Genomic DNA, 16,615 nt, shown 5'->3' with positions numbered 1-16,615 from the left:
CTCTCGTGGCGGGGGGTCCAGACGGTCACTCTCGGTATCTAGAACATACGGGGATCTCCTTCAGATCGTCTTTTAAAACACAGCTCAATGGAAGACTTGGCAAAGTCGATGAAGACGGTGGCGGCTCATGCCTGACGGGCAGAGCTGCCTCAGATGTCAAGGTTTCTCTAGACCATCAGCCTGTGAAACCAGCCACTGCCACGGCATGGTGCCTTGTGTCCCTGCCTCCCGCATCACTGCCAGCACCTCCTCGGCCTTTTCTGCAAACCTGTCCTCGTCCTGAAGCCTCAGCTGGCACCTGAACTCAACGTTGGTCTGGCCTCGCCCACCTTGTCCTGGTGTCCTGGCATTGCCAATTGCTGTGCCAGGACAAGGTGACCTAAGGCCTCTCCCAACTCTGAGGACCCCACAGATGTGTCACTCAGGACGGGAAGGGGACACTGGGACTTGCACTTGCCATCGCTGGCAGACTTGGCCACTTTTGTTCTATTTTTTTAAGCAATCCCTGATGTTGGAATAGTTCATTCCTGACAATTAAATAGAAAGATGTGCTTGTTTCCTAGCTCAAGCAGAGTGGCCTCACTGTAGAGAGGGGGCACACAGGCAGGCCTGAGCACAGAAGGCCTGAACTGGGGGGAGGCCAGGCGCCTGTCCCGGGGCACCCTGCCCGTGAGCACCTCAGGGCCAGGTGCCCTCCTCTCCTCTCCCAGCCTCCTCACTCCCAACCCACTGAGTACTGGTGCCCAGTAGAGGTTTATTGGACCAAGTGGGTGGTCATGTCTGAAGACAGAGGAAAACTCTAGGGTTTGTCACTGTGGCTGAGGGGAAGCTGTCTGTGGTCAGCCAGGAAGTGCTTACTTTGCACCTGAGGGGAAATCAAGACTGCTAACAGTTGCCTTCTGGAACCGGAGGATGGGGCAGGAGGAGTTTGGTGACCTGAAGACTGAAAATCAGTGGCACATGTTTCTGGACAGAACTGTCACATGCCGAGCCACTGCGGGCTTGTGTGCCCCCCTGATGCGTGGTTGCTGGCTCTGGGCAGCTCCTTTGGCATGTCTCAGTCACTCTTTGCACCCTCTTGGTAAGCAGGGTAATGTCCACAGGAGGAAGAGCAGGTGCACTGATGCTAGTCCCCGAGTGTCGCAGTACAGGCCCCTCCAACACAGCCTGGCGGTCCCCACACTTCTGTGGCCTCTCTGTACTCACCGGGCCCTGCTCTCTCCAGGAAAGAGGCAGAATTCAGGGCGCCCTCATTCCTGTGTCTTTCTCTCGATGCCCACAAGTCCTTTTACCTGAGAGGCAGCCATGCACCATGAGGCCATGCCGAGCCCCCTGCCTCCTTAAGGTACTGCAGGGAAACCGGGTCAGCAAATCTGTCCTTAAAGCAAATCCCCAGTTTCTCTGATTGAGCAGCAGCCATACGTCCCCGCAGGACAGGCCCTGAAATGCACAGCTCTGGAGAGTCTAGCCGAGAGCCCGGGGAGAGGCCCTGGCCTGCACTAACCTCGCGCTTGTGTCTCCTTCGCCAGCCGCGTTGGCAGAGATGACAGAAATGGTGGCGCAGCTGCATGGTACGATGATCAAGATGGAGAACTTCCAGAAGCTGCACGAACTCAAGAAAGACTTGATTGGCATTGACAATCTCGTGGTTCCTGGGAGGGTAAGCGGAGGGGGCGCGACGTAGAGTCAGAGAGAGGCTTCGGGGCTAGAGCTTGTGGACCATGGACACTCTCAAGTTCAAGTGCCCTCCCCCTGCCCCCCGGGAGGCCACTGGGAAAACACTTTGAACATGACAGTGTCATTCAGAATCTGTGTAGGGAGGAGAGGGAAATCCTCTGACCTCACATTCTGCTGCTTCTTATCTGTTGATTATTTACTTTTCCCTATTGCATTCCAGGGAGGATATAAGACAGCTTGTCTTGTTTTTTAAAACTTAGGTAAATGAGGGGCCGAGGGTGCATCTTAGTGGTAGAGCAGTTACCTAACATGCCTGAGGCCCTCCATTCAATCCCAGCACAAAACAAAAAAGAATGAAATTTAATGAAAATGGAAGAGAAAGAGAAAGAAAAGGACTAGATAAAATGGTGATCTAAAAGCAGAGAAGTTGTTAGTGCATGATAGTGTCTATAAGATCCCATTCAAGTTCGGTACTTTTTTTTAAAGATGCAAAATTTTTATACATAAGTTTCATTTAAAATCAAAATGACATTTGAAACAATTCTGGGAGATACAGGTTCACTTATGGTATTAACTTGTACCTACCCAGCACCCCCCAGGAGAAGCAGGTCATTAGCAATGGGTGGGGCTTCCAATATACATACACACACACTCTCACACTCACACACACTCCCACCAGGTAGGGGAACAGACAAGATGGGGAAAAGCCTGCTTTTTCCAGTTCCCTTCTCAGGAAGCAATCATTTCTCAGGAACCAAAAATGATCATTCTCTGGCATATCTATCAAATTCCTCTGGAATCTTGGTCCGGGTGTCTCTCCCACTTCAAACTCTGTGCCAGCCAGATTCCGGCCTCTGCTCTGCTGCATGCCAGCCTTACCCTTAGGACAAGCCCCCTGAACGTCAGGCCTTGCAGGCTCATCTAACCGGTAGCAGCCTCGGCACTGGGGGAGACACTGGGGAGGTTCCCCGGGCGTCACCGTCAGAAGCCTAATCACAAAACTGACGGGAAAGGGCAAACAAGCTTTGGGAGACTTGTCTGAGTTCTGTGGTGGGTACTGGGTAGAGATGAAGGCTGGGGTTCGCCCCAGCTCTTCTGGCGAGAGAGTTCTGCCTGGTCCCAACACGTAGCAGCCCCGTCTGCCTTCCATGTGGAAAGCCCGGTGGAATTGATGTAATTTTGTTTAAACAGAACTCTACAAGACATTAATGCATTAGGCCGAGGTGAACAGGCCATTTGTAAGGATTTCTCATTTTCAGGGAACAGTTTCCAGTGAGTGAAGAGAGCACTGGATTGGAATAGGCAGCCACAGGTTCAAATTCTGGCTCTACCAGAGCCGGGATGATGGAACTGGAAGGGGGATCTTATCCTCCCCCTCATGGGTCAGGAAGATCAGGAGGTTTATTATATAAGAAGACGCAGTACATCTTATCTTCCGGTCTCCGCTCCCACTTACAAAGGGGACCAAGCATTCCCTTCCTGCGTTATGGACGGTGCCACAGCACCCCAAGCATCATGAGCCTTTCACGGCTGGTGCTCGGTCACCCCTGGCTGACTAGGTTGTCTTGGGCTCATTTCTTCATCATTTTGCTCCTCAGTTTCCTTATCTGGAAGTGGGAATAACACTGTTGAACGTCAGGCTGGCGTGAGGGGCCAGTACGCCCGCCCGGGACGTGTCAGACATACCATGCACTCAGCAAGGGGAGGTCGTTTCTGCTTACAGAGGTGAAGCTGGAGTTGGGGTGCTGCTTACCGGCTTCAGCGCCACCTCACTTTCCTAGGCAAACAAAATGGGAGCAGCGTCACGGGCTCTCAGAGGGAGCGAGTTCCAGATAGACAGTAGTGAGAGTGGCATGGCACTGAAGGCACTACTAATGCGCATGGGACAGTCCATGAGTGCTCTGTCTCCACGTAAAATTGACCATTAGCTGGAAGTGGTGCAGTACAGCTGCTCAGGAGGCCAAGGTGGGAGGACGGCTTGAACCCAGGGGTTCAAAGACAGCCAAGGCAACCTGGCCCCCGTCCCAAAAGAAAGAAAAGGTTGCTGTTTGGTTTTCAAAGTGCCTGTCCTACACAGCACAACCTCCATCCTCATGGATCTGGGGGAAAATGTGACTGGGGATGCCGAGTGCCTTGGTTCCTCTGGTTTCTAAGACCCAGAGTCGGAACTCACAGACAAGATTCTCTGTCTTCTGCACTGTCTTCCTGGTCCCTGGCTGCCACTTTGTGCAGTTGGGGTCCCTGTCCTCTCCTTCATGGTGGGGAGCATGGAGCTGGGGGTGGCCCTCATCCTCAGAGGGGCTGTGGCTCCCTGCATGTGAGCACATGCTTCCTGCTAGCCTGAACCCCAGTTTCCTGTGAGGTGCCGCTGATGGGGCACCTGCCGTGAAGGCCCCTGGGAAAGACAGCGGGGCTCAGTAGCAGCCTAGCCTGGCCCCGGGATGCAGTAACTGAGGGCCTCGCTCAGCAGGACAGGGCCGCGGGTGCAGGGGGCCTGGCGCTCTTGGTACATGTGGCTGTGTCTGCTCCGCAGGAGTTCATCCGCCTGGGCAGCCTCAGCAAGCTTTCGGGGAAGGGGCTCCAGCAGCGCATGTTTTTCCTGGTAAGTGGTGAGAGCGATGTATCCTCTCGATGGCCCCCAGACCCATGTTGTCACAGGGCTAGAGATCGTAAGGCCATGGCCACCCAAGGGACCCTGGCAGGCAGGAAGAGCAGCTCCCTGGGTTTCCCAGAGACTTGGGGAATGCATTGACTGCCCTGATGGTATCCAGTGGAGCCCACTCACCCGCCACTCCGCTCGTTCCTCTAGTTCAACGATGTCTTGCTGTACACCAGCCGGGGACTGACGGCCTCCAACCAGTTTAAAGTCCACGGGCAGCTCCCTCTCTATGGCATGACGGTGAGTGCGCTGCGCCGGCAGCAGCAGGTGCTCTCCCTGCCAGGCGGGAGGGAGCACGCCTCTGATGGGAAGAGCCAAAGGGCGAGGCTGGGCAGGAAGTGGAGGACAGGACCCTCCCGGGTGAGAAGACTGGGCCCTGAAGACCAGTGGCTCTCCAGTCCTGCCCCATCCCCTGAAAGAACGGCCTTCTAGGGCCCTCCCGGTAGGGACACTGCCCCTCCTCCTGCATGTGGGATGCCACCAGTGCTTCCTTCTGGAACCAAGTAGAGGCCTGCTGCCTGCCTCTGTGTGACTCTGCCCCTCCCAGCCTGGCGGGCAGCCTCACCACACACGAGGAATGGTGGAGTTGGGGCTAGATCAGCTTGTCCCCTGCAAGAAGAGCCAGTGGCCAGGGCCCCAACCCCTGGACAAGCAGGTGCACATGAGACACCTCACTGCAGGATTGTGACCTTGGCTTAAATGGTGGCCTCCTTAGGAGGTGGACAGAGAGGTGCATGGGCTCTGCGTTCCTCTGGGCCCTGAGCTGTTTTCGGCTTTCCGTGGCCTGGACGCCTTTAGGAAGCATCTGACAACATACCAGGTATCTCGCCTACTGCTTCACAGTAACGTGGTGAACTCTTGCCCCACAGATCGAGCAGAGCGAGGACGAGTGGGGGGTGCCCCACTGCCTGACCCTCCGAGGCCAGCGGCAGTCCATCATCGTGGCCGCCAGGTAACTCTGGAATCTGACCGCTTCCCGTCTACCTTTGACCTGCTGTGTCTGAGAAGCTGACACCCATCTCTGTCCTCAGTTCTCGGTCCGAGATGGAAAAGTGGATTGAGGACATCCAGATGGCCATTGACCTGGCAGAGAAGAGCAGTGGCCCCACACCTGAGTTCCTGGCCAGCAGCCCCCCGGACAACAGTGAGTGGTGGGGAAGCTTCCTGGGGCAGCGCCCAAGCCCATGGCCATAGGGCTCACTGTGGAGGGGTGGCCTGGCTCTGCACCCCTGGCAGATGGTCCCTCAGCCATAATCTGTGTTTGAGTTTAAGGCTAGAAATCAAACCAAAGCTCTTTTTCTGAAAGTTAAACTGTGGAAACATACAAAGGGGCAGGGAAGTCACCCGCTCAGGGCCGGCACTGCCGCTCGGCAGTTGGTGTCCAAGGAGAAGGGCAGGCTGCTGTGTAGGGCCACAGGCCAGGCACCCAGATGTGCAGGGCTCCCTGGCAGAGGCAGGTGGGCCAGGGCATGCTCCCCTCCATGGAGGCCTCACTAGACCCCTGCTTAGTGGGTGCCCTGGGGACCACGCTGAGTCCCCCAGCCTTCTGATCCTTCTCAGTGCTTTGGAGGGTATCAGGCTTCACATGAGGAGACACGAGTGTGGCTTCCTGTCATCCTGCAGAGTCCCCCGACGAAGCCACCACGGCCGACCAGGAGTCGGAGGACGACCTGAGTGCCTCACGCACCTCGCTGGAGCGCCAGGCCCCTCACCGTGGCAACACGATGGTGCACGTGTGCTGGCACCGCAACACCAGCGTCTCCATGGTGGACTTCAGTGTCGCCGTGGAGGTAACCGTGGAGTGCGGAGGTGGCGAGAGGTGGCGGCTGGGTGGCTCTCATCCCTACCTTGCACCTGCCCGGGCAGAGCACGTGCAGCCTCCGGCCCGGGGATCTGCAGTGAGCCTGGCCCTGTGCTTGGCCATTGGCAGCTGAGCAGGGAGGACGGAGCCCGGGGCCGAGTCTGCAGTGGTCATCCCCGCGGGGGCAGGGAGTGGGCGTTGTCCTCTGCCACTGCAGCTGCGGCTCCTGCTGTCCATCAGTCTTCACTGCCACCTACAGGAGTCTGGGTTTTCTTTTGTTCTCCAGTTTCTCTCCTCTAGGGGACTGGGTCACAGGGCAGCGTCTGTTCACGGGTGCAGCCGTGAGTCCAGGGCCATGTCCTGGAGCTGCCACCTGGGAATCGGGTGTATGAGGAGGTTGTAGGGTCTGACAGTGGGCAAGCTGGTGCCAGCAGGGCCACCCCGAGAAGGGGACGCAGGGTGGGGCCCTCCAGGGGTGCTCTGGGACTCACCCTGAACGTCGGCCTCCTTGATCACAACTGTGAAGGCTTCCAGACCTTTCCAAACCCCCTTTTTCCAGCTCAGGTCTGAAGTGAATTTAAGAACCTTTCAAGCCCAGAAAACTGAAAACAGGGGCTTTCTCATCTCCCCTGGCCAGCAGCACCCACCTGGCTGTACCCGGCCATCGGTGTCTCTCCAGTTGTGTGCAGCTCGGTCTCGGATGAAATCGTCACCGTGTCTGACCGTGGCTGGTCCCCTGGCCCCCACTGAGGTAGAGGCTGGACTCAGCTTCTAAAACACAGGAAGTTCTCGTTCCCAAATGTGCCTGGGCCACAGCGTCACGTCAGGGTTCGCTGGCTCCGATCAGGCAGGCTGGGAGAGGTGCCGACCTCTGAGGCATCTCCGTGTTCTCTGGAAGTGACCTTCATGGTCCTACCCACCTTTCTGAGCTTCCTGTTGTACCCGGTGTTGGGAAGACAGTCTCTGTGGACATGGCGAGGCCAGGCACTCACTGTCCTGGCCACTCCCACTGGGCTCTGCCCGTGGAGGCCGCTGTGCCTGGTCAGTGGGCACTGACTGCACGTTCCCTCTCCCTCCCGCTCACAGGCCACGTGTTCCGCACTCCGCCTCCACTGCACCCTCCCTCTGGGTGTGCGTGTGAAGCTTGCTGGGAGCGGGAAGCCACTCAAGCGTGCAGTGAGGGGCAGGTGGCCTGGGGGCACCTCCACAAGCCCCGCACTCCTTCATGCACCATCTACAGAGTCGCAGGTGTCTTCAGGGTCGGGAGAGCCAGACAAGCAACCTGGCCCGCAGGCCAGATCCAGCGATACCTGGCCACTTCCCGCCCTGAACCAGGAGTGGGCCCATGTTTCCCAGTGGTTTCTGGGTACTGGCTCCGATTTTGCTTGTGACACTTACTGCGGCCCCGAGGAGAAGCTTGCCACCCTCAGGAGCCAGCATGAATGCTCGTGGGTGGCTTTGGGGGGCAATAATGCAGGTTAAAATTTTGTGGGACTGGCCAGGATATCTCCCACACGTCCCCTCCATATGAAAGTCCCTCCCAAGGCACAGCACTTCAGTCTGGCCTCTGAGGTGGGTGGCCTCATGTGCCAGGTGCCAAAACGCTCCTGGACCAGCTGGTGGGCCTCGGGCCTCCCCTGAGAGGAAGGGGCGGCTCCTGTCCTCCTGGCCGTGGCCCTTCCTCAGCCTGTGCCTGGCTTCTGTCTGCTGTGATTCGTGCAGGTAGAAGTGAGCACTGGGGGGCTTGGGGACGGCATGAAGATGAGCTGGCTGTGGCACGGGGGTCCCCTCGGCCAGTCGTAGGGGTCCAGACAACAGGTATAGGGTAGGACTGCCAACTGAGGGAAGCCGTGCAGCTGGCGGAGCCATCAAGGGCTTTGAAAGATCATAGTTGTCTTTTAAGATTATACTGGGGACAGTGTCCCTCTGGGAAGTTCTTTGGCAGATAGACACTGACTCGGAGGACAGTGAGAGAATGCAGTGCAGAGAAGGGGACAGGACAGTTCACTTCCTATGGCTGCTGTGACAGGACCGCACACCCATCAAAACGCCAGCTCACTCTCCCACAGCACAGGAAGCCCCAGCATCAGGGTGGTGGTGACCTGGTTCCTGCTGGAGGCGCTTGGGGGAAATCTGTTCCCTGCCTCTCTGCTGGCTTCTTGCCGGTGTGATACTGCTAGGGCACCGACAGTCCTTGGCTCAGTCATGTCACATCACTAGTCACCTCTGGAGCCACATGGTCTGCTCCCTGCGTCTGGATGCAAATCTCTTTATAGGAGCACCGTCCGCATCGATCCTACTTGTAAGAGGTCACGTTCACAAGTAATAGGGGTTTGGACTCGGACATGTCTTTGGGGACATACCGTTCAGCCCACCCACCATGGGCTGAGATGGATGGTAAGGGGGGCAGAGCAAGGAGGCCTCTGTCAGTCAGGAAGATGAGAGGGTTTCTGGGGACAGCATCAAGGAAACGGGGCACTGGCTGGTTCTGGGAGACGCCCAAGACATACATTCACAGGGCTCAGCCCACAAGAGCAGAAGGGACAGGGAACTTCACCGAGAGTCCATGGGGCAGGAGCTGCAGAGGCTGTGAGGACAGAGCAAGGGCTTCAGGTGGCTGGTAGAAGCCAGGGCATCCCGAGGAGCCTGCCTCAGAATATGGGCCTGGAATGGGGCGGATGGACGCAGTGTCTGACCCCTGGGTGGGCTGGCTTTGGGTGTAAGAGGACGTGTGAGAGGACATGGGAGAAGTCCTCCTGTTTAATGTGGGGTCCTTACCTCCGGTGTGCCATGCTGTGATACTGCTAGGTCACCAGATCCCCAGCTCAGCCCTGGGTGTCACCATCTGCTGGGAGCCCTGTGCTCCCTTGTCCCTGAGAGGGGATGGCAGTCAGACAAGGGGACAGAAGGTTGGAGCTGCCCGCTGGCCTGGGACACCCAGGCAGGGGCCCCGTCTTTCCTGCACCCTCTCAGCTCACTGTTCATCCCCCCCCGCCCACCATCAGACTGTGAGCAGCTAGAGAGAGACATCAAACATCTTCCATCTTAGCTCCTGGCCCAGGCCTTCACTTGCTTGTGTGGGTACTTACGGGAATGGAGTAAATAGCTTTTGCTTTTTAAAACTGGTAAAATTTAAAATTTGGCCAATTAGCCATTTTAAGTGGACAGGTGAGTGGCACTCATCTTTAAAGGTTGTGCCCCCATTACCACCTTCCTACCTGAGTCTCCCCAGGTGGTGCCACCTTGACAAAGGAAACCAAGGAGACCTGGCTTGTCAGAAAGTCCCCCAGTCGCCTCAGCATTCTCTGACCCAGTGAGGTGTCCGTCCTTTGCTCCCATCGGGGCTGCCTGTGCGTCTTTAGCAGCAGCTGACCCAGGTCTCAAGGTGACCACAGGACTGTGGGATTAGCCCAGGACACTGGAGACAGGGCCTGGACCCGCCCTGCCTGGCTGAGTGCAGCTTCTGGCCCTGGCCCACTAGGTGGCGGTCAGGAGCTGCAGGTGAGGGTGTCCTTCCAGCCTTGGTGGCTGGATGGATCTGTTTCCTAGGAAAGGACCACAGAGACAGTGGCTTAGAGCAGAAATTTGTTCTCCCATGGTTTCTGGGGGCCACAAGGTGAAAATCAAGCTGTCAGTGGGGCCAAGACCCTGGAAGCCAAGGGACCCTTCCTCGCCTCTTCCATGGCTTGTTGGCAGAGTGTGATGTTGCTGTGGGCCCCTGCCCCACTACACAAGGCGTCCTTCCTGTGTGTCCCTCCCCCTGGGGACAGCACTCACATTTCAAGTCCCTCCTCCCCACTGGGACCTCATCTTAACTTATACCTGAGCCCACCTACTTTACTAAGGTCACATTCTGAGACACTGCAGGTGAAGCCCCGGCGTTTCTCTTGGGAGGATGCGACTTAACCTGTAACAGGTGACAAGGAGAATTACTCAGGCCCAGCCCACTCGACCCCAGGGCTTCTCCACCTGCCAGGGAGTGCCTTTTCCTAGTCAGGGCATGTTCTTAGAACCTGGGCACCTCCCGTGACCACCACACAGCACGATGGGCATTGAGGCCACGCTGTCTTGCCGGGGCCATTCCCTGTGCCCCTGACTGGCCGCTTGTCTTTCAGAACCAGCTGTCTGGGAACCTGCTGAGGAAATTCAAAAACAGCAATGGATGGCAGAAGCTGTGGGTGGTGTTCACGAACTTCTGTCTGTTCTTCTACAAGTCACACCAGGTAGGTACCTTGCCCAGGTCGGGTGGCCCTGGGACCTTAGGGATGGGGACCGAATGAAGTGTGCTTGGCCTGGGAAGAGTGGCGGCAACTCGGGGCTTCCTACAGCACCCTCCCTGCAGGCAGGCGGCCTCCCCTGGGAGACAGATGGGGCTCCCCTGCTCAGCCCCTGCTGGGCGTGGAGGAGCAGGTGCTGGGGATCCTGCACTCGGCCTGTAGGGGGGGCACAGCTCAGCGAAGGCTGATGTTAACTGTTGGCTAAAGGACAGTCTGGCTGCTGCTTGGACAAGGAAAGGGGATCGTGTGGGGCTTGTGTCCTCCTGGAGTCATGAGCTGGACCTCACTGCACTGGCCAAGACCATGGCCTCTAGTCCCTTCCCTGCAGACCCATGTCCTTGGGTGGAACTGCCTGGGCTCCAGAACTGCTCCAGGTGGGGGGCAGTAGCCAGGCGAGGCCTCCTCCCCAAGCCATCTTTGTGCCCTTCCCAGGACAATCATCCCCTCGCCAGCCTGCCTCTGCTCGGGTACTCGCTCACCGTCCCCTCTGAGGCCGAGAACATCCACAAGGACTATGTGTTCAAGCTGCACTTCAAGTCCCACGTGTACTACTTCAGGGCTGAAAGCGAATACACGTTTGAAAGGTAAACGTCCTGCACTGGGTCCTGGGCAGGCAGGGAACACCCCCGGGTGGGCCTGCATTTACTCCCTAGAGCTGGCTCCCCTCCCTGCCTGGTGCCCACGCGCCCTTGCTCCTGGGAGGCCAGTGCATTCTTGGCTTCCTGGGTGCTACCCTGCGCCTTTAGGTCTCTTAACGTGTGCGCGTTGTCAGGAAGCGAAGCTGAGGCCCGTGGCGGGGAGCGAGCTCGGGGACTGCCACCCTCCCTTGCTAGGCTCAGCTGTCACGGTACGCCTGACTGGGCGAAGGCCAAGGACGTCCCCGTCAAAGGGCCACAGGAAGCAGGAAAAGCTTACATGTCTTAGGGCTCTCCTCTCTGCCGCTGTCTGCATGACGTAGTGAGCTATTTAGCCAAGAAATGAGTGGATAAAGGAGCCAGGCCACTGGGCACCTTGAGGCTACTCCTGAAATTCACATTTTTAGATAGAAATTCTGAGCCTCTGGGAAATGCACTCCATAGCACACCTCTGATGTAGCTGTCATTGCTGTCCTTGGTGACAGAGCCCTCAGGCTAGACAGGGCGGTAGTTACCACTCAGGGGCCAGGTCAGTGCCCCTCCTAGGGAGCAGCTTGTCTCCCGGTGTTAAGACAGCGAGTTCTCATGGGTGCTCAGGTCACAAGGACTGCTGAACGGGCCGATCATGAACTGTACACATGCCTTGTAATGTCCACCAAGAGACCTAACAGTTCTTGAGCAACAGTTTGCCACCGAGCCCACAGGATAGTGATTCTCACACTTGATCCTGGACTTGGACCAAGGAGTTGAGCTGGATCCGTCTAACTTGGGAGCTGCGTGAAGGTCCTCCGTCAAGGAGGAAGCTTGGTTCAGCCCAGCTCCCCGGCCTCAGTCCTGCGGACACTTTGAACCAGATGGACTGGGGAGGGGGAAGCTGCCCTGGCTGCTAATCCTCCAGACTTTGCCAAATGACCCCCGGGGACATGTTACTACAGCATAAAATGGATTCCCCACCAAGCAGGTTGGGAAACATTCAGTATCCTCAGAAAAGATCAGGAGGTAGAGCTCTCCCACACAGCCAAAGCCACCTCATCCTAAATGGGTCAAAGTGAGCCTGTGGCCTCCCGTGCCTCTGGCTCCTATGGTTCTCAAACTGCATTCCTTGGGGACCCCTAGAGGAACCTTCTGCTTTAACTCTAACTTACAAACTCTTCTGCCAAAATGACCAATTTCAAACCAGTTGGGCTTCCATGACACCGTGTTTTTGCCAATAATGGCAGCACAGAACCATGAAACTGAATAAAGTGGCCCAAAATAGTCCTGTCACCTTTTCTGTTTCAGGTGGATGGAAGTGATCCGAAGTGCCACCAGCTCTGCCTCTCGGGCCCATGTTTCAAGTCACAAAGAATCTCACATGTATTGATGGCTGGACGCACTCCATGGCTGGCTCACCGTCTGTGACGAAGCCAGCCACACTGTCACCTGTCTGAACATGGTTTCACAGTGACTCCCGCCCGTCTCCCTCCGTGGCCATCTCCTCACCTTGTCTTCTCCACTGCTGAGTTCTCCTTGGAACGGGGGCCTCCCACCTCCGGGCCTGGGGGCCTTCCGCCGTCATTCTCATGGGGACTGTTCTTGGGCTTGTGCCAGTATTGCAGCATTGTCATTAAAGAGTGCCAAACGACATTCCTTCCCCACGACTGCACCTCTAACGCGGTGCACACGCATCCGTTCGACCGAGGACAGGGCAAGTGCTCTTCTTTTTCTTAGAAAAGGACTTTTAGTATTCCACCTGCGGGCTGCTGTTTTAAAAATGGATTTTTCCAGTGTTCGCAACGCGTGGCGGTCTTAAGCAAATGAGATCGTTTTCAGGTTTCATTTCCCCCCAATCTTTCTACTTTTATAACAGGAGGTCCACAGGACTCACTTTCCTTGACTAATAAGCAGTTCCCAGCGCACTCCGCTCCGCCGAGGGGCCCACGCTCCAGTGACACACTTGTTACCTGGCCTACTTCTTGGCCAAGTTGACCAAATCGATTCCTCTTTACAAACCGTAGCGGGTGGTTTTCTGTTCGGAGGAGCAGGGACCCAGTGCGCCCCTGACTGCTGCTGTACTGTGAGTGGTGTGTACAATGGTGTTTGCTGTGTTTCACAAGCATGAGAACCTGTGTGTCACTGACCAGGGCCATTTGTGCTGTTCCGTTCTGGGGTGTCATGTGAGCTTCATGGATGCAGGAGCCTGTACAGTAATGGTACGTAGTCCCAGCCCCCGTGACCAGACCCCTCCCCTCCCGCCTCCGTGGTTGGAAACCACGCGTTCTCTAGTAGTTATCTACCGTGCCTGTCTTCACTCTTTAGACTCACCCCCCGGGCATGGGGTACCGGCAGAGTAACACTGCACCCCCTGGACAGTCACGCTTCGCTGGGAACCTGGTGTCCCAGTGCCCACAGGTGGGCAGCGTCGACCCGTTCCCTGTGGCGACCAGGTGGCTGCCATTCCCTTAGCACTCTTGAGCCCTGCCTGACGATAGTCGGCCAATTCAGCACGGTTCTGTTCCATGTCCTCACGGGGAGGCCACTTCCCTAAACACTGGGCACACCGTCATGGAGCTGTGGCTGGTGTCCACGAGTGACGGGCGGACAAGAGCTCAAGATGTGTCATCCTTTGCCTTACAATATGTACCAGATGGTTTCAAGCACTAACAAAGGGAATAAAAATACCTCACGCCAAAATCCAGCATATTGAAGTTTTAAGGCAAAACGATCAGCACTGTCTCTTGTCTTTATTGTGCACACGTGGCGGGAACAGGGACCAAGGGCCTACAACGCCACCTCTGCAGGGGCAGGGTGGGTGGACGTGAGAGGGAGGAGGACAGGCTCGGGAGATAGAACAGGTGTGGACACACTGGGAGGACCTTCCACTTTCCCTTGGAAGAAGCCCCTGACGAACCGCCTGGAGAACAAGCTCCCTGCAGGCTTCTCCCAAACTGGGGGAGGGGCGGGTCAGGGAGATGCTAAGGGGCCAAGGGGCAGAGCAGTATCAGGAACAGGCTTCCTCTAGAACTTACCTGAGCTGAGTGACATCCCCAACTCATTCAGGAACACCTGGGGACGAGGTAGTTCCCTACCTCAGCATTTCTGAATGCTTCCAAACCACTTGCTGGACACCTGTGGTTCCCATCTGTGACCAGCTCCTCTGTTCCCCGTGTGGCTTCAGAAAAAAATTGAAAATAACATGGGCACCCAAGTCCACTCCCAATGGGCTGCCAGGGGAGGTGGTGTTCTAGAGACCCCTCTCATGCAAGACAAAGACCATCATTTGCTGAGCCCTTTGCTAACCCTTGCGTGACCCAGTGGGTACTCAAGAACACACTATGGGGCCTCTGCCTCCACTGCCATATTTTGTGGTAGAAATGCAGCCCTGTTCCTGAAGGAAGAAAGTATTGAATGCTTATCAACTGGCAACTCATGACTAAAGGACCAAGCCAGACACTTCACAAGAGCAACTCAAGAACAGAACTGTCCACTGGAAGACAGGTGGCACTCAGTTCGTCAAGAAAGCAAGGGGCCAGCTGTTAGGTGGTTGAGACATCTGGAACCACCCTGGGGCTCCACCTCCCAGGTGCAGCCAGCAGGACGCAGAGAAAGGCAGAAGCCATGGCTGAGCAGTCAGCTCACAGCCACCGCTTCATGGTGGCCACAGTTGCATGACCCACAGGCCCTGGGCTGAGGAGCCAGGAAACAGCTCAGGTTTGGCATCAGGAGACTTCAAGTGACAGCAAACCCCCAAACGCTGAGCTCACAGACTCGGCTGAAGACCAGCAGCCGTCGGCACTACTGAGGCAGGTTCCAATCGGAGCTCTGGCACCTGGCTCCTCTTCAGTGAAAGACTGGAAATGTGGGGACAAAGGCTAGACTGTGGCTAAACGAGGTGCCCTCAACTTTTCAGCCGATTGTGTCTACAGAGTCACAATCCAGAAGAGAGTACACTGAGGTGGTCCATGTTGAAACCTCCAGTCTAAACACATGCCCCAGGAAGCTTCCAGCAAATTCCCAAAGAATCATTTGTTGCTTTTACCAGGAGATGGAGCTTTACAGTATTGTATGCTCATGACTATAGGGAATCTTTCTAATCAAGACCAATATTCTTGATTAGGATCCAAGTCTACCTAGCAACTTCACCACAGTTACTAGTATTAGAAACTGGCTGCAGGAACTGTTCAGTGGTTCAGTGCAGAACTGTTCAGTGGTGGAGCACCTGCCTTGCGTGCGTGAGGCCCTGACATCAAGTCATGATGTCACCGCCTGGAAACCCTATGAACTCCATCTTCCAAAAAAGCTGCCGTCTACATTGGTGCTCTTAAAACCTAACACATAGCACACTTGAGGTACCCAGATACCCCAAGATGGACAAAACTGACCTTTCCTTGTATAGGGAAACACATACTGCTCAGAGTCTTGTACCCTTACAATAGGAATCAGCAATGCAGTCTGAGTTCCTTTAGCCACATGTATCCCTTTTAAAAATTAGTAATTCAACCGAAATCCACTTGTGATAAAACATCATGGTTCCATAGTCTAAACTCCCACATCAAATCCAAACAAACCGATACCCCTCCGCAACACCTCGAGCTCAGGCATGTTCTCTGTCCCGGCAACCTCCAGGCCACTGCGGCAATGAACTTCCCAAGTCCACCCAGCGACTTCGTTGCCTCCCAAAAATTCCATTGTCTTAATCCTGGCAACATATTACTAAAGGGCCAAGCCACTACCCCAATAAAAGATGACAGTAATTAGCATCAACAAATATAAAAGAATGTTACCTGTACCAAAATAAAACACACAACCCTCCCTCGTTGCAGAAAACCCAGAAATTTCCCACCTTGCTAAACAACACCTGATAGCAAACCAAGAAAACCAGACATCCTGGGTGACAGCACTGGGAGCCGTGGTCTCCTTCCGAAGAACTAAAACCATCCTTAAAGTCCTTGGCAAGAGGTAGAGCAGTTTTACAAATCTGCAGTGTCCAGCCACATCTCAGTGACCACTCACACAGCTGCAAAGTTGAAAATGCTGCTCATCAGCATTTTCCCACCTGGGCACTTTTCCCTGGAGTTTTCTGAACTGTCTCAGCACACACACTCAGCCAGCCACACACTTACACAACCACACACACAAGAGCAGGTGCCCTGTCCACTCTGCAGTCATGTTTCAAGAAGAGTATGCGAAATAAGTGTGTTATAAAATTTATTGGTGTAAGCATCCAGACACTTCCAGGTGGGAAGGATGATGATATGCAGATTTTGCTACGAGGTGCAACAGAAAATCGTGTGGGCAGGACAGTACGCCTGGTGCACGACTCCAAACAAAGGTTAGACGAGAGTGCTTCCTCTGGGAAACTCAGAATAATAATTTAAAGCTTCATGAGGCAAGATATGTTCCAATTTAAAACACTAAGAAATAGTACCATCGATGAAAAAGGAAATCAACTTCTAAGTGTACCAAAAGGGGTGAAGGACAAACAAGAGGGACATTTGCATCTGTCGAGGTACAAATGGGAGTGTTCCATCGAGGGGCGTTAATTATTATTAATGGCAAACCCTGCAAATACAAAATAAAACCCAAA

At 55.4% G+C, this 16,615-nt stretch overlaps 1 protein-coding gene across 5 annotated transcripts in view; it reads left to right on the top strand.

The window, feature by feature from the left end:
• Positions 1-13,722, top strand: part of FARP1 (FERM, ARH/RhoGEF and pleckstrin domain protein 1) — a 265,707-nt gene extending 251,985 nt beyond the window's left edge. For all 5 annotated transcript variants that reach the window (XM_081294149.1, XM_081294148.1, XM_081294147.1 and 2 more), the window contains exons 19-27: positions 1,530-1,660; positions 4,211-4,279; positions 4,487-4,576; positions 5,206-5,288; positions 5,368-5,480; positions 5,960-6,126; positions 10,253-10,360; positions 10,847-10,998; positions 12,331-13,722. In XM_081294149.1, coding sequence (XP_081150275.1) covers positions 1,530-1,660; positions 4,211-4,279; positions 4,487-4,576; positions 5,206-5,288; positions 5,368-5,480; positions 5,960-6,126; positions 10,253-10,360; positions 10,847-10,998; positions 12,331-12,412 — 995 coding nt within the window. In that variant the 3' untranslated portion in view covers positions 12,413-13,722. The remainder of the gene's footprint in view (positions 1-1,529; positions 1,661-4,210; positions 4,280-4,486; positions 4,577-5,205; positions 5,289-5,367; positions 5,481-5,959; positions 6,127-10,252; positions 10,361-10,846; positions 10,999-12,330) is intronic.
• The last annotated feature ends 2,893 nt before the right edge of the window (positions 13,723-16,615 follow it).

This window comes from Spermophilus citellus (genome assembly GCF_964194105.1).
Source record: "Spermophilus citellus genome assembly, chromosome: 1".
Taxonomy (NCBI): Eukaryota; Metazoa; Chordata; class Mammalia; order Rodentia; family Sciuridae; genus Spermophilus; species Spermophilus citellus.
This window is presented reverse-complemented; position numbering and strand designations above follow the sequence as displayed.